General features: G+C 49.0%; 1 protein-coding gene across 2 annotated transcripts in view; it reads right to left on the bottom strand.

Moving 5' to 3' along the window:
* LHFPL4 (LHFPL tetraspan subfamily member 4) overlaps positions 1 to 18,751 on the bottom strand; it is a 53,835-nt gene extending 35,084 nt beyond the window's left edge. Inside the window, exon 1 of one of the 2 annotated variants that reach the window (XM_083426748.1) lies at positions 17,993 to 18,751. In XM_083426748.1, the coding sequence (XP_083282874.1) occupies positions 17,993 to 18,398 (406 nt within the window). In that variant the 5' untranslated portion in view covers positions 18,399 to 18,751. The remainder of the gene's footprint in view (positions 1 to 17,992) is intronic. The other variant, XM_083426747.1, reaches the window with a different exon arrangement.
* Positions 18,752 to 18,870: the final 119 nt, after the last annotated feature.

Raw genomic sequence — 18,870 nt, forward strand, 5'->3', positions numbered from 1 at the left:
CACATGACAGGATGAGATTCAGCAGGTAAGGGCTGGCTTCTACCGCCTGGTGCAATACCAGGAGGGGAAAGCAGTTATTGCCATTCAGGCTTCCTCAACCTTCCTGATTAGGAGTTCCCTTGGAGGCCAAGCAGTGCCCATCGCCTAGGATGTTCCACCTCCTCTGTCGGAGGCAGTAGGCCTCTGAACGCCAGTTGCCGGGGGAATCACAAACAAGGAGGGTGGCTGCTGCACCCTGGTCCTTCCGGTGGCTTCCCATTGGCCTCTGGCTGGCCACTGTAATGTCAGGGACTGGTTGGACGCAGAGGAATGTTCCAGCTGGGGAGCCCCCAAGGGAAGAAGGAGACTGGTGGAGACTGGTTGGGGGACGGTGATGAGGAGTCAGGGGGTGAAGACTGGGAGGAGGAGGTGTCAAACAATGCCTGGAAACAATGCCTTATGAGGAACGGCTAAGGGAGCTGGGCATGTTTAGCCTGGAGAAGAGGAGGTTAAGGGGTGATATGATAGCCATGTTCAAATATAGAAAAGGATGTCACATAGAGGAGGGAGAAAGGTTGTTTTCTGCTGCTCCAGAGAAGCGGACACGGAGCAATGGATCCAAACTACAAGAAAGAAGATTCCACCTAAACATTAGGAAGAACTTCCTGACAGTAAGAGCTGTTCGACAGTGGAATTTGCTGCCAAGGAGTATGGTGGAGTCTCCTTCTTTGGAGGTCTTTAAGCAGAGGCTTGACAACCATATGTCAGGAGTGCTCTGATGGTGTTTCCTGCTTGGCAGGGGGTTGGACTCGATGGCCCTTGTGGTCTATTCCAACTCTATGATTCTATGAACAATTCCCAGGATTCTTTGGGGCAAGCCATGATAAGTTAAACATGGAACTGAAAGCAACAATGCATTTATTATGAAGATATGCCCTCCCTTGGGGCCAAACTAGGAGACTGGCAGGGCACGTGGCCCCGAGATGTCACTTCAGTGCTGCTAACACAGTGGTCTGACTTCACCCCTAAAGGCACACTCCATTGTCTCTTGAGACAGACAGATGCCAACAATTATTACAGTGACTTAATGTTCACAAAGGTAACCCAGAGATGGGGAACCTTTTTGAGCCTCCTGGGCAACTTTCCAGGGGCCACATGCCAGCAGTGGACAGGGCCAGAGGCCAGGAAAATTAGGAAGGTGTGAAGCAAGGCTGCTGAGTGGCTGTAGCCAGGTAGGGGTGTGTGGCAGGGGGAGAGACCTCAGGGTCCAGACAGAGAGGCCTGGAGGGATGCGTTTGATCCCAAGTTCTCCCTGCCTATGTCACTGGTGCACTGGACAGAGGAGGCCTGTACAATCCATGACCTGTTAAGGCAGGCATGGCTAAACTTGGCCCTCCAGCTGGTTTGGGACTACAATTCCCATCATTCCTGACCACTGGTCCTGTTAGCTAGGGGTGATGGGAGTTGTAGTCCCAAAACCGCTGGAGGGCCAAGTTTGGCCATGACTGTGCTAAGGTAACTACAGCTCACAAGCCACAAACGGGGGTCCACCCAGGGCTTGAGGAGCTCCCTGTTTTCGTCACCCATCTGGAACTGCCTAAGAAACCAAAGAAACCAAGCGGCAGGGGAGAGTTGTTAAGTATCTGGTGGAGAAACCTGCATGGCTGGTTTGGCTGCATTCAGCTCGCTGGATCACCAGCTATGTCAGCCTAAGATGCCCAGGTTTCAAATGAAAAACTGGGTAGAGATGTTGCCTCGCTTGCATTTTTCTGGAGGCACCTGGTGTTTTATTCTTAGGATGTGTTCAAGGTTTCGTTAGGAGGGAAGATCACGACCTTGGTTCAATTTATCCAGTAGCTTCGAAAATCTCCACGGCAAATATTTGAAAGGACACAAATCTACCTAATGTGACGGAGCGGATGCATAGATTTGAGTAATGTAGCTGCAATGGACGAAATATCTAGTTATGTGAAGGGAAGCGAATATACTTTAGATGCAGTCATTTTGGAAGTAAATGCATTTATTTATGGGTTGGGTTTTTTTTAATGGAAAATTCAGAGCAAGTATATATTGCATCTTAACAACGCACCTGCTGCTGTTGAGAAAACACTTGGTTTGTTGTAATTATGATGAATGGTTTATTTAGTCTTCGGATTATTTAGTCTTTGTCTTTTTTTATAGTCCTGTTTCTTTTTTTTACATAACAAGAGCCATCGTCAATAAAAATGACATCAGAAATAAAAAGGGATGGGGTTTGGCATTGGGAAGCAATAGTGATGGGTGGAAACCCTGGAGGCCAACAGTAGGTGGCACTAGATAGGCAGATTCAACCAATATTGTTCCTGCCGGCTTCTACAAGCTGCAACACGATGACAAAGGAAGAGGAAGCCGACATCCAGTGCCATCTTCTGGGCTGGATGCAAGTAAGAAGGCAAGCAACTAGAGGCTGGCTGAGGGCAGACTTGGTGAACCATTCCCCCAATGGACCCTATACGGCCTAGGACCCTCGTACCTACGGGACCGCCTCTCCTGGTATGCCCCACAGAGAAACCTATGGTCTGCAAATAAAAACATCCTGAAGGTCCCAGGCCTCAGAGAGGTTAGGCTGGCCTCAACTAGAGCCAGGGCTTTCTCGGCTGTGGCTCCAATCTGGTGGGACACTCTGTCACAAGAGACTAGGGCCCTGCGGGACTTGACATCTTTCCGCAGGGCCTGTAAGACAGAGCTATTCCACCAAGCCTTTGGTCAGGGCACAGCCTGACCCCCTCCTCTGGCAATCTGCACAGAATCTTGCTTAATGGCTGCCATCAATTTGATTTTAATTAATTTTTATAATGAAAGGTTTTTAGAATGTTGGATTATTTTGATTGTTGTTAGCCGCCCTGAGCCCAGCTTTGGCTGGGAAGGGCGGGGTATAAATAAAATTATTATTATTATTATTATTATTATTATTATTATTATTATTATTAAACATCCACCATCAGGAAGAAGTGTTTTTATACCATCTTCTGCCACAGGCCCATTAAGTGTGCTCGGCTGTCAACAAGGATAAAGCACAATGCACATTGAAAAGCACTTTGGGTGTGGGTGTGTGGCCGGGGAAGACAATCTAAAACGCTATATAAAAAAGCAGTATCAGTGCAATTTGTTGTATACCAGCCCTGTATACCTGAAGGAGCATCTCCACCCCCATCCTTCAGCCCGGACACGGAAGTCCACCTCTGAGGGCCTTCTGGCAGTTCCCTCATTGTGAGAAGTGAGTTTACAAGGGAACCAGGCAAAGGGCCTTCTCGGTAGTGGCGCCCGCCCTGTGGAACGCCCTTCCATCCGATAGGAAATAGACAACTATCTGACTTTTAGATGACATCTGAAGGCAGCCCTGTATAGGAAATTTTTAATGGTTGATGTTTTACTCTGTTTGATGTTTGAATTTGTTGGAAGTGGCCCAGAGTGACTGAGGCAACCCAGTCAGATGGGAGGCAGATAAATATAAATTATTGTCAGTAGCAGTACAGTGGTACCTCGGGTTAAGAACTTACTTCGTTCTGGAGGTCCGTTCTTAACCTGAAACTGTTCTTAACCTGAGGTACCACTTTAGCTAATGGGGCCTCCCGCTGCCTCCGCGCGATTTCTGTTCTCATCCTGAAGCAAAGTTCTTAACCTGAGGTACTATTTCCGGGTTAGCGGAGTCTGTAACCTGAAGCGTCTGTAACCTGAAGGGTCTGTAACCCGAGGTACTGCTGTACTGCTATAACTGCCACCAGAAAGCCACTCGCTTTCGACAAAACCTGAGCTGAGCTCTGAACAGAAATCCGGCACTCCTTGCTTTACGGGGGAGACTTATCTATCTCTTTGTTGGTTGAGAGACCTTCCTGGAAGAAGTATTGGTTTTAACCCAGGGCAGGTGGAGGGGTTGGGACCACGGAATCTGCAACACAGCAATTCCAGGCAATAATCTCTCCCCCCCCCCCCAACACTCCTCCTCCTTCTCTCTCCCCTCCTGATCTTGCTGCAGCTGCCCTGCTCTGCCAGCTTCCCTGCTGGATCCCCAGGGAGAATCTACATCTATTGCCTCCCCCCCCCTTCCCACATCCGCCACCAACCTTCTTGTCAGGCCTGCTACTGAGAAGAAAACACAGGAAAGGGGCTCCTGGAGGCTTTGTTTTGTTTTGCTTTTTTTGCTGAGCCAGTGTTCTTGCGTTGGGCTGTGGTGCCAGTTCCTGTAAACTGCTGATTCCCCTTCCCAGATCCCTTCTCCAAAAGGTATGATTGACCACCGCCTGCCTAAAGGTAAAGCGCAAGGAAACGCCATTTACCTTCCCGCTGGAGTGGTACCTATTTATCTACTTGCACTTTGACGTGCTTTCGAACTGCTAGGTTGGCAGGAGCAGGGACCAAGCAACGGGAGCTCACCCCGTCGCGGGGATTTGAACCGCCGACCTTCTGATTGGCAAGTCCTAGGCTCTGTGGTTTAACCCACAGCGCCACCCGCGTCCTACCGCCGCCTGCCTACCTGCCTGAAATTGGGCATGCAGCGCTCTGACACAGGGGCCAGTGAAACGCTGCCCGCCTGAGCACAGCGTTGCAGAACCAAAGCCAACCACCAGAAAGCTACGCTAGAAGAGCTTTGCTCAGGCTCTCATCCCTCTCTCTTCCACCCGTCCTCTGAGGTCCACCTGCCGGCTGTGTTCATCTAAGTCTTTCAGGCTTCTGCTGCAGAGGAGGCTGCCTGACCTCCCTACATACCTGCAATGAAGCAGTCCTCTTAGGAAAAAAATGCAACAATGGAAACCCCTTTGCTGATATGACTCACCGGCTGCTCCTAATCTGCTCTGAAGCAGCACACACCTTTGATTACCAAGTGCTGGGAACAAGGGACTGAGGCAGAGACAGAACAGGTGCTTGGCATGCAGAAGGCCCCCACTTTCAGCCCTAGCATTTCCAGGGAAAGGCCCGTGTCTGAAACTCTTTGCTTTCAGTGTGTAGAAGTGTGGTGTAGTGGTTAAGAGCAAGTGTGGTGTAGTGGTTAAGAGCGGTAGTCTCGTAATCTGGGGAACCAGGTTCGCGTCTCCGCTCCTCCACATGCAGCTGCTGGGTGACCTTGGGCCAGTCACACTTTTCTGAAGTCTCTCAGCCCTACTCACCACACAGAGTGTTTGATGTGGGGAGGAAGGGAAAGGAGAATGTTAACCGCTTTGAGACTCCTTCGGGTAGTGATAAAGCGGGATAAAGCCAGTGTGGTGTAGTGGTTAAGAGCGGTAGTCTCGTAATCTGGGGAACCGGGTTTGCGTCTCCGCTCCTCCACATGCAGCTGCTGGGTGACCTTGGGCCAGTCACACTTCTTTGAATTCTCTCAGCCCCATTCACCTCACAGAGTGTTTGTTGTGGGGGAGGAAGGGAAAGGAGAATGTTAGCCGCTTTGAGACTCCTTCGGGTAGTGATAAAGCAGGATATCAAATCCAAACTCTTCTTCCTTCTTCTTCATATCAAATCCAAATTCTTCTTCTTCTTCAGTCTACTCAGATGAAAGAGCTTTCCATCTATTCAATATATGATTTCTACCCCAGTGGGGAGTTTCCCTTCGACAATCTTCACAGAAGCTTACGGAAAACTTGGCCAATGGCTCCATATCCAAAAAACCAAAGTGCTGCACCAACAAGCACAAAACAACCCCTCTGCGGCGCCACAAATCCAACTTAATGGTGTAAAGCTGGAAAGTGTTGATCAGTTTTCCTACCGGGGCAGTTATCTTTCCACAAGGGCCAACGTCCACCATCGCCCGAGCTCTGCAAGTGCAGCTTTCTCCTGATTGAAGTGCCGAGTGTTTGAGAACTGGGACATTCAAAGGGGAACCAAAATGCTTGTTTACAAAGCTATTGCTCTACCAACTTTACGCTTGTGAAGCATGGATCACTTATAAACGCCAACTCCTTGAAAGATTCCATCAACGGTGTCTCCGAAAAATGTTACACATTACTTGGGAAGACAGGCAAACAAATGCCAGTGTACTGGAAGAAGCAGAGATCACCAGTGTCAAAGCAATGGTTCTTCAACATCAACTTCATTGGACTGGTCATGTTGTGCGGATGCCTGATGATCGTCTTCCAAAGCAACTACTCTATTCTGAACATAAAAATGGAAAGCGTAGTGCTGGTGGTCAGCAAAAAAGGTTTAAAGACTGTCTCAAGGCAAATCTTTTAAAAAAGACTCTCTTAATGCAAATCTTTAAAATGTAGTATAAACACCAACAACTGGGAAACAGTGGCTTGCGAGCGCTCCAGTTGGAGAACAACCTTTACCAAAGGTGTCATGGGCTTTGAAGACGCTCGAACTTAGGACGCAAGGGAGAAATATGCTAAGAGGAAGACACGCCTGGCAAATCCACACTGAGATCAACTCCCTCCTGGAAACCTATGTCCCCACTGTAGAAGGATGTGTGGATCCAGAATTGGCCTGCATAATCACTCACAGACTGACTGTTAAGACCGTGTTCATGGAAGACAATCTTACTCGGCTACGAGTGATAATCAAAGAAGAAGAAGAAGAAGAAGAAGAAGAAGAAGAAGAGGCAAAAGGCTTCCCAAACAGTGGCGTAGCGTGGGTTGTCAGCACCCGGGGCAAGGCAAGTAATTTGTGCCCCCTAACCCGTGGATTTGCGCCCCCTAACCCTAACCCCCAGATGTTGCGCCGGGTGCAGCCGGGCCCCCCCCGCACCCCCCACGCTACGCCACTGTTCCCAAATGACAGGGGTGCTGTATGTTTATTGCATTTATACCCTACCTTGTCTTCCAAGGAGCTCAAGGTGCCATACATGGTTCGCTCCCTCCTCATTCAACCCTTACAACAACCTTATGAGGTAGGTTAGGCTGAGAGGCAGTGACTGGCCCAAGGTCACCTAGAGAGCTCATGAGCAATAACAGGTCACCCAGCGAGCTCCGTGGCCGAGCGGGGATTTGAACCCTGGTCTCCCAGGTCCTAGTCCAACACTCTAACCAGTACACCACACTGGCTCTGAACAAGCTGGAGCCCCAGCACCTGAGTAGCTTCCCAGCTATCTAAATGCATGGGCCACCTTTTCCCCTGCCAAGGTGTATGATGCTGTGCATTTTTGCCTGCAGTTTACACCCTGCTCCTCCTTCAGCCCCTCTGGCTGCTTCCTCTGCCAACACCTGCTACGCCGATGCGTTTGTCCCAAATAGCTCACAATTAAAGATGACAAGCACCATCTGCGGAGGAAGAGGCAAGGGGAAGGAAGATTCAGGCGTGACCAGCCTCCTTGAAGACTCTCGCCTTGGCTTCCCTGGCTTATTACTCTGGGGAGACTCAGACAGGAGAGGCTGGTTCCTCCTGGGGCTGGTAGGGCGGAAGGCCAGGAGGCCAACAGCAGGGGGAGCCACAGCCAGTGACTACTACTGAGGCTGGGGCTGAGCCTTCAAAGAATAACACTGAGAGGAAGGCCAGCCCATACAAACTGGAGTCCTCATAAGGGAGATGGTCCTAAAGGAAGAACTGTGAGGGGGGAGACTTCATCAGGCAAGGCCTCCTTCCACCTGCCTTGCCCCAGCCTCTAGTCTCTGCTTCTCATTTTGTATTGCATTATTTTATTTTATTTTATTTTATTTGTTTGTTTGTTTGTTTTCCCCATCTTGATATTTTATTAAGGATTTTCTTGTTTTACAGAAGTAAGTGTAATGCCTCGTATTCCCCCCCCCCCCATGTAACATTTTTACAAATCCGTTTCATTTGTTGAGGCATTAGGGGGAGAAGAAAAAAAAAGAAAAATGAAAGGGGGGTGGAGAGAGGGAAGATGGATGGGGGTGGGGTCGGGTGGCGGTGTTTCTATTATGTTTAATGTATGTAGAGTTTGGTGTCAGCGTTGCTTGTGTTGTTCACTTGTGTTCCTTTGGAGATGAGAGAGGTTGGGGTTGGCCTAGGGTGTGATTGTTTGCTTGTGATTGGCTGTGGTGATCTTTGTTTTCGTGTGTGAGTGAGGTGGGTGGGTGTTTTGGATCAGGTTAGCCATGTTGATTTGTATTATTGCATTATTTTATGTACTGTGGCTTGCTGTTTTATTGACTATAGTTTAGAAATTATTTATTGTAACTGTTGAGTGGATTTCTGTTTAACTTTTATATGTTACAGTGGTACCTCGGGTTACAGACGCTTCAGGTTACAGACTCCACTAACCCAGAAATAGTACCTTGGGTTAAGAACTTTGCTTCTGGATGAGAATAGAAATGGTGCGACGGCAGTGCAGTGGTAGCAGGAGGCCCCATTAGCTAAAGTGGTGCTTCAGGTTAAGAACAGTTTCAGGTTAAGAACGGACCTCCAGAATGAATTAAGTTCTTAACCCAAGATATGACTGTATTATTATTATTTAATACTATTCTAAAGATTGTTGAATGTTACTTTTTTGATGTAGGTTGCCTATTTTAAAGTTACGTTTAATTATCACATTTTTGTATCGCATTAGATTGTTTATAAGATGTACATGTTTTGTTTCTTCAGCTTGTAAACAGTAGAAAGACGGTATACAAATTAAAAATGGTGATGGTGATGATGAACTAATCCTGCTTTTCCCTCCTTGCTGAGTTCTACAAAGGCAAGACCAAAGAGGAGGTTGACAGCCCATGCCACCCACAAAGTTAGACATCTGTAAGGAGGGCTAGTCAGGGGCAGATGGAGCTTATTGCCCCACTTGCCCTAATGGACCAGCCAGCACTGGACTCAAAACTTTGGGGTGAGCTTGGAGCACAGTCATCCATCCCACCTGATTATTATGATTATTTTTCCTCCTTCCTGGAACACATCACGGTGGCTGGTTTTAGAATAGGGAGAATTTTGTAAAGAAGAAGAAGGGAAAAACCCACATTCTGTGGTTCTGCGTTACTGGGGTTTCCAGCAGGGCAGATGGCTGGTCTTTTTCTGTTTGGAATAACAGGAGCATCTTTCCTCCTAATTAGATCCCACTTCCTGGGGGGTGCGGGGGGGGGGAGGCAGTGCCTCTTAAGCTGGAGTTTTCTGGGAAGCCCTAATTAGAGCCTTCGCTGATTTGTTAGCCACTAATTAGACGCCGAAGACTTAAAGTGTTTCCAAACAGAGACGTTGTCTTCTCGGGTTGAGACTGCACTCAACCCTGAGATGCCTGTTCTTCGGCTCTAGTGTGAATGGCCTTGAACTCGCTCGAAACGGCTTCTAGCTCCCCTTTGCTAGAACTAGGCTTTGAAGCAGACTCCTTTATTTCTCGTTTCCATCTAAGGAGAGGCACTGTTTACAACACAAACCCTCTTGCCTATCCTAGGAAAGGAAGGGGAGAAATGCTAGCCTTACTTTAACCTAAATACGCCAACTCTTTGCGCTCTCCATATTCACAGTGCCCAGATCTCTCCTAGGGGGTGGTGCCCAGTGGCGTAGCGTGGGGGTGCAGGGGGGGCCGGCCGCACCGGGCGCAACATCTGGGGGGGGGGGCGCGCTCGCACTCGCAGCTCTCTCCCCCTACCTGGCTCACTCACTTTCTCTCACTGCAGTGCTGGCTGTGCGAATCCGATCCGAGCCGCCGGGTCGCCGCCCACTGTGGAGGGGAAGGTGCCAGGCGTGCGGTGCGGTGCGGTGCAGTGCGGAGAGAGAGCGAGGGACTATCTGGGGGAGGGACAGTGCAGCGGGGGGGGGGCGCAAATTACTTGCCTTGCCCCGGGTGCTGACAACCCATACTACGCCACTGGTGGTGCCCCTTTGTTTTCAACCCCCTGCCAGGCAGGAGTCACTGCTAAAGTATCCGTGACAGATAGCCATCCAACCTCTGTTTAAAAAATGAAGGAGAGTCCACTACCTTCCGAGGGAGTCCGTTCCACTGCCAAACAGCTCGTAGCATCAGAAAGGCCTTCCTGGTGTTTAGTCAGAATCTCTTGTCTGCAATTTGAATCCATTGGTTCGGGTCCTACCCTCCAGAGCAGGTGAAAACAACCTTGTTCCACCTTCCATGCAACAGCCTTTAGACATTTGAAGATGGCTAAAAAGCAGAGACATCACCTTGCCAACAAAGGTCCGTATAGTTCAAGCTATGGTTTTCCCAGTAGTGATGTATGGAAGTGAGAGCTGGACCATAAATAAGGCTGATAGCTGAAGAATTGATGCTTTTCAATTATGGTGCTGGAGGAGACTCTTGAGAGTCCCATGGACTGCAAGAAGATCAAACCTATCCATTCTGAAGGAAATCAGCCCTGAGTGCTCACTGGAAGGACAGATCGTGAAGCTGAGGCTCCAATACTTTGGCCACCTCATGAGAAGAGAAGACTCTCTGGAAAAGACTCTGATGTTGGGAAAGATGGAGGGCACAAGGAGAAGGAGACGACTGAGGACAGTGTTCTCGAAGCTACAAACATGAGTCTGACCAAACTGTGGGAGGCAGTGGAAGACAGGAGTGCCTGGTGTGCTCTGGTCCATGGGGTCACAAAGAGTCAGACATGACTAAACGACTAAACAACAAAAATCATATCTCCTCTGGCCGTGCACAGCTAGCCAAAGTGGCTACTAATCACTGATAGCCTTGTTCTTTGTGAATTTGTCTGGTTGTGTGTGTTTTTTAAGCCTTCCAAGTTGGTGGCCATCACTACATCTTCAGGGAGCAGATTCCATACTTCAACTATGCACTGTGTGATAGCTCAGTCAGTAGAGCATGAGGCTTTTGATTGTGGGTCGTGGGTTTGAGCCCCACGTTGGACCAAAGGAATCCTGCATTGCAGGTAGTTGGACTAAATGACCCTCGCAGTTCCTTCCAACTCCACAATTCTTTGAAGAAGTGCTTTCTTTTGTCTGTCTTGACTTTTCCAACATTCAGCTTCATTGAAGAAAGCCTTTCTCACTGGGCTGGGACACTGCAGGGCCCAGCAGCCACTAGTGACTTGGAAGACGGGGAGTGGGTGAGATAGGAGACTTAACATCTAAGACAATCCCTCTGGCCCACAACATCTCTCATGCAGCCGACACATTCAGATTCCAAGCCCCAACTGATGCTGAGCTGTATGGTGGAAGTCCTTTCACTGCGGAGAAGAAAACAGAGCTGACCATCTCTCTGTCTCTCTCAATATACCGACTGTAGAGCTTTTGTGTTGCGAAGGTTCAGCAGCTGGATTTAGTTACAATGCAGGAAGGAACTAGCCAGGAGAGGCTGTGGCAAGAACAACACAACAAAGGAACAGAGAAGAATGCAAAGGCAGAATAATAAAGGTAAAGGGACCCCTGACTGATAAGTCCAGTCGCGAACGACTCTGGGGTTGCGGCGCTCATCTTGCTCTATAGGCCGAGGAGCCGGCATTTGTCCACAGACAGTTTTTTCTGGGTCACGTGGCCAGCATGACTAAGCCGCTTCTGGCGAACCAGAGCAGCGCACGGAAATGCCGTTTACCTTCCCGCCAGAGTGGTACCTATTTATCTACTTGCACTTTGACGTGCTTTCGAACTGCTAGGTTGGCAGGAGCAGGGACTGAACAACGGGAGCTCACCCCGTCGCAGGGATTCGAACCGCCGACCTTCTGATCGGCAGGTCCTAGTCTCTGTGGTTTAACCCACAGCGCCACCCACGTCCAGAAGCCAGAATAGTGAGCTGCAAACCTTACGCTTCCTCGTCCCTCACTATGAACGAAGGCAAATGTTTCCTTAAATTGCATCTTGTGATGGGATTTTAAATGTAAGCTGCTTTGGGAGCCAATGTTGGACAACAAGGGGAGTATAACTATAGCAAATATAATAAATAAATAATCTGGCAGAGCAGGATGAGGATCCTCCAGCTTGGCTGGCCTCAAGCCATTCCCTCTTTCTTTTTCTCTATAGCACAGTGACCCCCGCAAATGCAATTGGCAGGGACCATCACCTCCCGCAGTTCTGCTGCTCCAGAGAAGCGGACACGGAGCAATGGATCCAAACTACAAGAAAGAAGATTCCACCTAAACATTAGGAAGAACTTCCTGACAGTAAGAGCTGTTCGACAGTGGAATTTGCTGCCAAGGAGTGTGGTGGAGTCTCCTTCTTTGGAGGTCTTTAAGCAGAGGCTTGACAACCATATGTCAGGAGTGCTCTGATGGTGTTTCCTGCTTGGCAGGGGGTTGGACTCGATGGCCCTTGTGGTCTCTTCCAACTCTTCTATGATTCTATGATTCCTAGTTTACTTCCTTTGAAGAGGGGGGAGTTTCTAGGCCTCATGATACACCTGCAACATGCAGAAAAGGTACTTCTAGGAAACACCTAGGAAAGGTACTAGCTATGAAAGGGAGGCAGAGTTGCAGCTTTCTCTGTGCTAGTTGTTCCTCAGTTGCGGCCTCCAAACTGGTTCCTTTATTTGTCTGCTAATTCTCATTTACTAATAAAGGCCTGACAATTAAGTCCAGTCGTGAACGATTCTGGGGTTGCGGCGCTCATCTCGCTTTACAGGCTGAGGAAGCCAGCGCTTGTCCACAGACAGTTTTTCTGGGTCATGTGGCCAGCATGACGAAGTTGCTTCTGGAGAAACCAGAGCAGTGCATGGAAATGCCGTTTACCTTCCCGCCGGAGCGGTACCTATTTATCTGCTTGCACTGGTGTGCTTTTGAACTGCTAGGTTGGCAGGAGCTGGGACCGAGCAATGGGAGCTCACCCCGTCGCGGGGATTCGAACCGCCGACCTTCCGATCGGCAAGCCCTAGGCTCAGTGGTTTAGACCACAGTGCCACCCACAAATCTAAGCTTCCCATCTATGCAGGGCTTATGTTCCAAGGCACCAGGCACATACGTGGAATCATGTATCATTTAAGCACCCATTGAAAAATCCTGCAGACACCCTTTAAACCTCTGGAAAACCTTTAAAAAGCCACCAGCACTTACCTGACGCCCAACTCTCTCACACAACCTCCTTCCTCAAACTCCAACACACCACAGGCCTCAACGGTCAGTGCAAAGGCTCTTGGGATTGCAATGGCAAAGGCTATGGTAGGGGTAGGCAAACTAAGGCCTGGGGACCGGATGTGGCCCAATCACATTCTCAATCCGGCCCACAGACGGTCTGGGAATCACCGTGTTTTTACATGAGTAGAATTTGTCCTTTTATTTAAAATGCATCTCTGGGTTATTTGTGGGGCACAGGAATTCGTTCATATTTTTTTTTCAAAATACAGTCTGGCCCCCCACATGGTCTGAGGGACGGTGGACCGGCCCACGGCTGAAAAGGCTGCTGACCCCTGGGCTATGGGATTGCTAGGCGCTGTTTTCATGCCTTTTCAGACTTTTCTGTGCTCTTATGAGGATGTTTTGGTGATTTTTAAAATTTTAAGTCTATGGAAGAATAAGTTGATAGAAGAAGATTGGAAAAAATTTAAAGCATATTTACAGAAATACTGCAAAATTAATGAATGTTAGAAGAATACTGGAATGAAGTTATATGGTTTTAGCAGAAATGTTATAAAGAATTAAGCAAAAACTGATTGTTAATGGGCTAAAGTGGAAAATTTAAAGTCAGATTGTGTTAAGATAAATTATAGAACAAAAAATTGAGAAAGAGGGAAAGGATTTGCTGAATTGGTAGTTAATTTGAACTAGAATACAAAAAAGGGAGGTGTGAGGAAGTCGAGGAAACAAGTAAATGAAAGATAAAGATATGGAAATTGGATGTGTTTTTAAATGTTTTTGTTTTTTCTTGTTGTTTTGATGTATTGTTTTTTCTTTTTATTGTCGATGTATTGTTTGTTAATTTTTTATTGCTTTTTTTCTCTCATTCTTTCTTTCTGTAACTATAAAACTTCTAATAAATATTATTATAAATTTAAAAAAAATTTTTTTTTTTAAGATTTTTAAAAACACCGGGCTTGGTGTGATACACATTTACAAGTTGTGTGCATATTGAATATGTGTATATGGGCAGTTGCCTGTATACCTCTCCTCCTATTATTTGTTGGATGGGGTGGGTGGGTGGTGGGAAGAATCATTCCAGTTTCTGTAGTTTCTCAAATACTGATCTCGGAATAAAAATAAACACAACTCTCTTGTGAGCTACTTTTCTTGAAGGTCTGCTTTTAGAATAAAGCAAGCAGGCAGGCAGGCGAAGATTTCGGGCAGGCGAAATCTTCAACCCCATCTGTCCATTTCCCCCCCGGGTAACCAGAGGGCAGGAGGCAACTGGGGGGGGGGGTGGAATCATTAATTTTATTTTGGGGAAAACTTTATTTTTTGACAAACAAACCAGTTTTTCTTGCAGGTTCACCCACATATATTACAATGGTACTTAATTAAGTACTTAATTCGTTCCGGAGGTCGAACCTGAAACTGTACTTAACCTGAAGCACCACTTTAGCTAATGGGGCCTCCTGCTGTCGCCGCGCCGCCAGCGCACAATTTCTGTTCTCATCCTGAAGCAAAGTTCTTAACCCGAGGTACTATTTCTGGGTTAGCGGAGTCTGTAACCCGAAGCGTATGTAACCTGAAGCGTATGTAACCTGAGGTACCACTGTACTTTGTTTAAGACACCTGGGCAGCCTTATACTGGAATGCATATAATTGGTGCAGAATGTGAAAAGGATCAACATTTTGTCTCCGCTGTCCACCAACTTGAACTGTCCCATTCCTTAACCTGATGTGCGCTGATGTTTGTGCTTTGTGTGGTCGTTTCCACAGCCAGATTACCCTGCCTCGGCCGTGTCTCCATTTATGTATCCGCTTGAATGGGCCACACAAATTCCCAACCACCGCTATGCTCAGGCTGTGCTTGCTTCCTGATTTAGTTAGATGATGAACTGATAAATCAATTAAATCAGCCCTGTTTAGTTGACTAGTTCATTGTAAATAGAACAGAGCTTTGTGAAACGGTTATTTGGAGCCTCTGGCATTATTGCAAACAATCTGGGCTCGGGCATTTCCCAGTTCAGATTAAGGCACTCGGGTCAGGTAACGCGCTCAACAGAACATCCCGCCACCTTTCAATACACAAATAAATAAATAAATTGACTGTGTTACCTAGCCAAGGTAAAATGCTACCTTTGATAAATAAAGCCTCTGTTGTAAAACTGTTTTATGAACCACCACTGGCTCATTAGTCCATCAATTAGTTAGAACAAGACAGCTAATGGGCCGAAAACAGCTTTTATCTGCTGAAAATTCCCCTCCTGCCACTGCCATCCTTACACCACCTCCATGGCTCTCCAAGCTGCAGCTTCTTCTGCTCCTTCTGTGCTCTGCTAATTCTTTGGCAGCTGAATCAAGCCGTTTCCACTCAGCAGTGTCTTATTCTTGACTCTCCACTACAATGGCTAGGGAACGGTGCTGTTGGTTTGTGGGTAGAATCGACTGAAGGAATCTGGCAAGGATCCATGGAGGTGGGAAAGGGTTGCATACGATCTGCTATGCCAAGTGCTGCTTGGGAGTAGAATGCCCTGATCTGGAAACTTGGCCGTGCTGTAACCCTTTCCTGCCCACCAAGGACAAGGCATCTAGGTATGCCATGTTGAGAGCACCAACCTGGGGTCACCTCTCTTCTCGGGGCCTCCAGTCTCATTGCCAGACCAAGCCTCTCATTGCATGATCACAGAATAGCAGAGTTGGAAGGGTCCCCCAAGGGTCATCTAGTCCACCCCCCCGACAGTGCAGGACAATGGTGATACTGCCTTAAGAAGGGTTTGCAGTGTGGGCTTTCCGCTACATCAGGGATGGAGAACGTGGACAGCCCTCCAGATGCTGTTGACTTCCAATCCCCCCTTAGCCCCAGACAGCACAGCCAGTGGTCAGGCCTGATGGGAGTTGTAGTCCGAAAACATCTGGAGGGCCACAGAGCTTCCCCCATATCTGAGCTATACGAAACAGCAGCCAAGGGAGGAGACAGGGAGGGACACTGTTCTAGAGCCTTTGATATCCATGGAAGTGGTGGATATGTTCCATCAATACCCTTAGATACTTTTATTTATTCATATTTATAAGAATATTTATGAACCACCAGCTCATTAAATAAAAGATCAAGATAAATACATTAAAAACATCTAAACATAATAATGCCATACCTTCAAACATTGTCCCCCCCTCCGCCCCGGCCATATCTAGTGCAGAGGCAAAAGCAGCTGCTCAATTGAGGAGTCTTCTCCAACATGATGCCCTCCAGATGTTGTGGACTACATCTCCCATCAGCCCCAGCCAGAAAGGCAAGTGGTCATGGATGATGGGAGTTGTAGTCCAGCAAACATCCGGAGAGGGGGAATTGGGTTGGGAAAGCCTGAAGCAGAGCAGAGGGTGGATTGTATAGACCTCTGTAGCCCACCTGATTGACCCATAACCACCTTTGCTTCTCTGCCGACCCACACCTCCTTCATAGCAGTGCAATTGAAACTTTGCTGGGATCTCTGTGCTTTGCTGGGGAGACTACAGCATATCCTGACCCCCATCATTTAAAATGTGGTCTATCACAAGGAAGAGGCACCCTGACCACCTTTGTCCCCCACTCCCATCCTTAATAACAACAAAAAACCTTATTACTGACCCAACCAGGCCTAGTTGCACTTTTTAGACGGAGATCTTTCCTGCTAATCAATCATTCACTCATCACCTCTTCCTTCAGTGCTGAGCTAGGCATCTTGGCTCATTTAAAATTCAGGTCTTCCAGCTTTAAGCTGGCCCCTGCAACTTAGTCCAGAGCTTAAACTTTAAAATGCTTTTACAGTGGAGGGGACACAGCCTTCTTGCACCTATTTGTAAAAGAGATGTCCACCCTTCTTGACCCTTTTCTTATACACCTGCCGAGATCCCCCCTTAATTCAGGATAGTGACTTTCAGATCCTACTCAACCAGCCCTTACATGTTCATTTACACCTGTCTCCAGGTCTGCATTATCTGACCTAAAGTCCAGAAATCTGGGCCTGTGCCTTTTGGTTATGATCCTGGTCTCCTAGCCTTCCTGGCCATTGCAACCAAACGAACAACATTCTGCACAGTGCAGTCAGTTCCTCCTGTGATGCCTTCAGCACCCTGGACAGAGCCACAGAGGCAGCAAGATGCTTGACCAATCCTCAGGATTATTTCTCCAGCTCCCTGTGGTGAGGATTTAGTCCCTGAGCTGGTTTTAAATCAATACATCTTTGGATACATTTAAAATTAAAGATGAAGGAATTTCCTGTTTAAGCTTTAAAAGAGCTCCCAGTAATTTATCTGAACGCTGAGAAAAGGGAAAGGCATGTCAGAGCGTTGTCCTTTATTTCAGCCTAACCCCAGAGGAAATTACATCAAGATTCACATATCACACTTCGTTGAGAAGCACCGACAGGCAGATTACTATACATACTGTGGTGTGTGTATATACACACACATACACCCAACCTCACAAGAGCCAGAGACATTCCACAAGCTTAGTGAAACACTTTGCGTTCCAGTACTTACCAGGGCACCCTGGAGCCTATCTAGGCTAGCAAGTCTTTCTAGGCCCTAGAGTTTCCATTCCAATATGGCACCCTGCAAATGTTGTTGGACTACAACTCTCACTCACGCCTGACCCAACGGGCATGCTGACTGGGGCTGATGGGAGTCCCAAAATATGTGGAGGTCACCACATTGGCTTAATGTGGGTCTTATCAAACCTTCAGAGAGGCATCTGTTATGTTGATGCCAGTGGAAAGGAGCTGTCAAGCCTGGTTCTGTTGGCCTCCTCCTGCCCCGGAAAAATGGGTATCCCTTTACGGTACAAGACTGCAACAACCAAATGTTCCAAAATAGCCTAACTCGCTGTGTGTCTTCCTCCCATGCAGCCCACTTAAAATCAGGTTCATCCCCATTTAGCAAAACGACCCAGACACAGAAACTTCTGGTTACCCCAATTCTGCCCACTCCTCCATCCTAGTTGGGGGGCAAGCACCCCACTCTTCCCCATCTCAACACTTTCCCCTCCCTCCTTTGGAATTTGGGTTGGCTTGCGTGTGGGGCAAGGAAGGTCCTTTGGGGAGGGGGGTGTAGTGGGGGCAGAGAGAGTTGTGTATGGGTGGGGAGGGGTCCCCCGAGGCCCCGCTTCCCCCCCTTACCTGCCAGCAGCTGCATCCAGGCGCAGATCTTGTAGACCGTGGCCGTGTTGCAGAAGAAGAAGAGCGAGAAGCAGGTGATGCAGCCCAGGATCAGCACCATGGAGAGCAGCACGAAGAAGGAGGCGGCCTTGAAGGCGCGCGAGGGGATGCTGCGGAAGTCGGCGAAGGAGCCGTGGCAGGTGAGCTCGCGGTTGTTGCCCTCGTTGCCCACGCAGTAGTGGAAGAGGCCGAAGTAGCCCGGCTTGGGCGTGCTGACGCTGTCGCCGATCCAGTAGGGCTGGATGAAGACCACCACGTTGATGATGGCGAAGCAGATGGTGAAGATGGCCCACAGCACGCCGATGGCCCGCGAGTTCCGCATGTAGTTGTCATGGTACAGCTTCGAGGCCTCCTGCGACGGCAGCATCCTGCGGCCGGGAGGCTCAGAGCGCGGGGCCCCGGCGGCGGCGGCGACACGCGGGGACGACGAGGAGGAGGAGAGGGGCGCACCGGCGCGCGCGCGCGGACGGCGGCACCACCAGCAGCAGCAGCACCACCTCACTGGCCGAGGCGGAGGGGCCCCGGGAGCCCCGCCGAGGGGAGACCCGAGGGGGCGCCGGAGGGAGGCCAGGCCATGGGGCGGCAGGAAGGGCTCGCGAGGCTGCGGCAGGCAGGCAGGGAGGGAGCCCTAGGCGCGCCCGCTCGCTCCCTGCAGCGCCAGCCGCGCCAGCCGCGACTCCATCTTGGCTGCGGCGGCGGCGGCGCCGGCTCGGTCGTTGCTCCTGCTCGGTCGCCCGCCTGCCTGCTCGCCTCCCTCCCTCCCTCCCTCCTCGCCTGCCTGCCTTGCCTTGCCTTGCCTGCCTGCCCGCCCGCCTGCTTGCTTGCTTGCTTACTTGCCC

This window comes from Podarcis tiliguerta (assembly GCF_965153285.1).
Source record: "Podarcis tiliguerta genome assembly, chromosome: 2".
In the NCBI taxonomy this organism is placed as follows: Eukaryota; Metazoa; Chordata; class Lepidosauria; order Squamata; family Lacertidae; genus Podarcis; species Podarcis tiliguerta.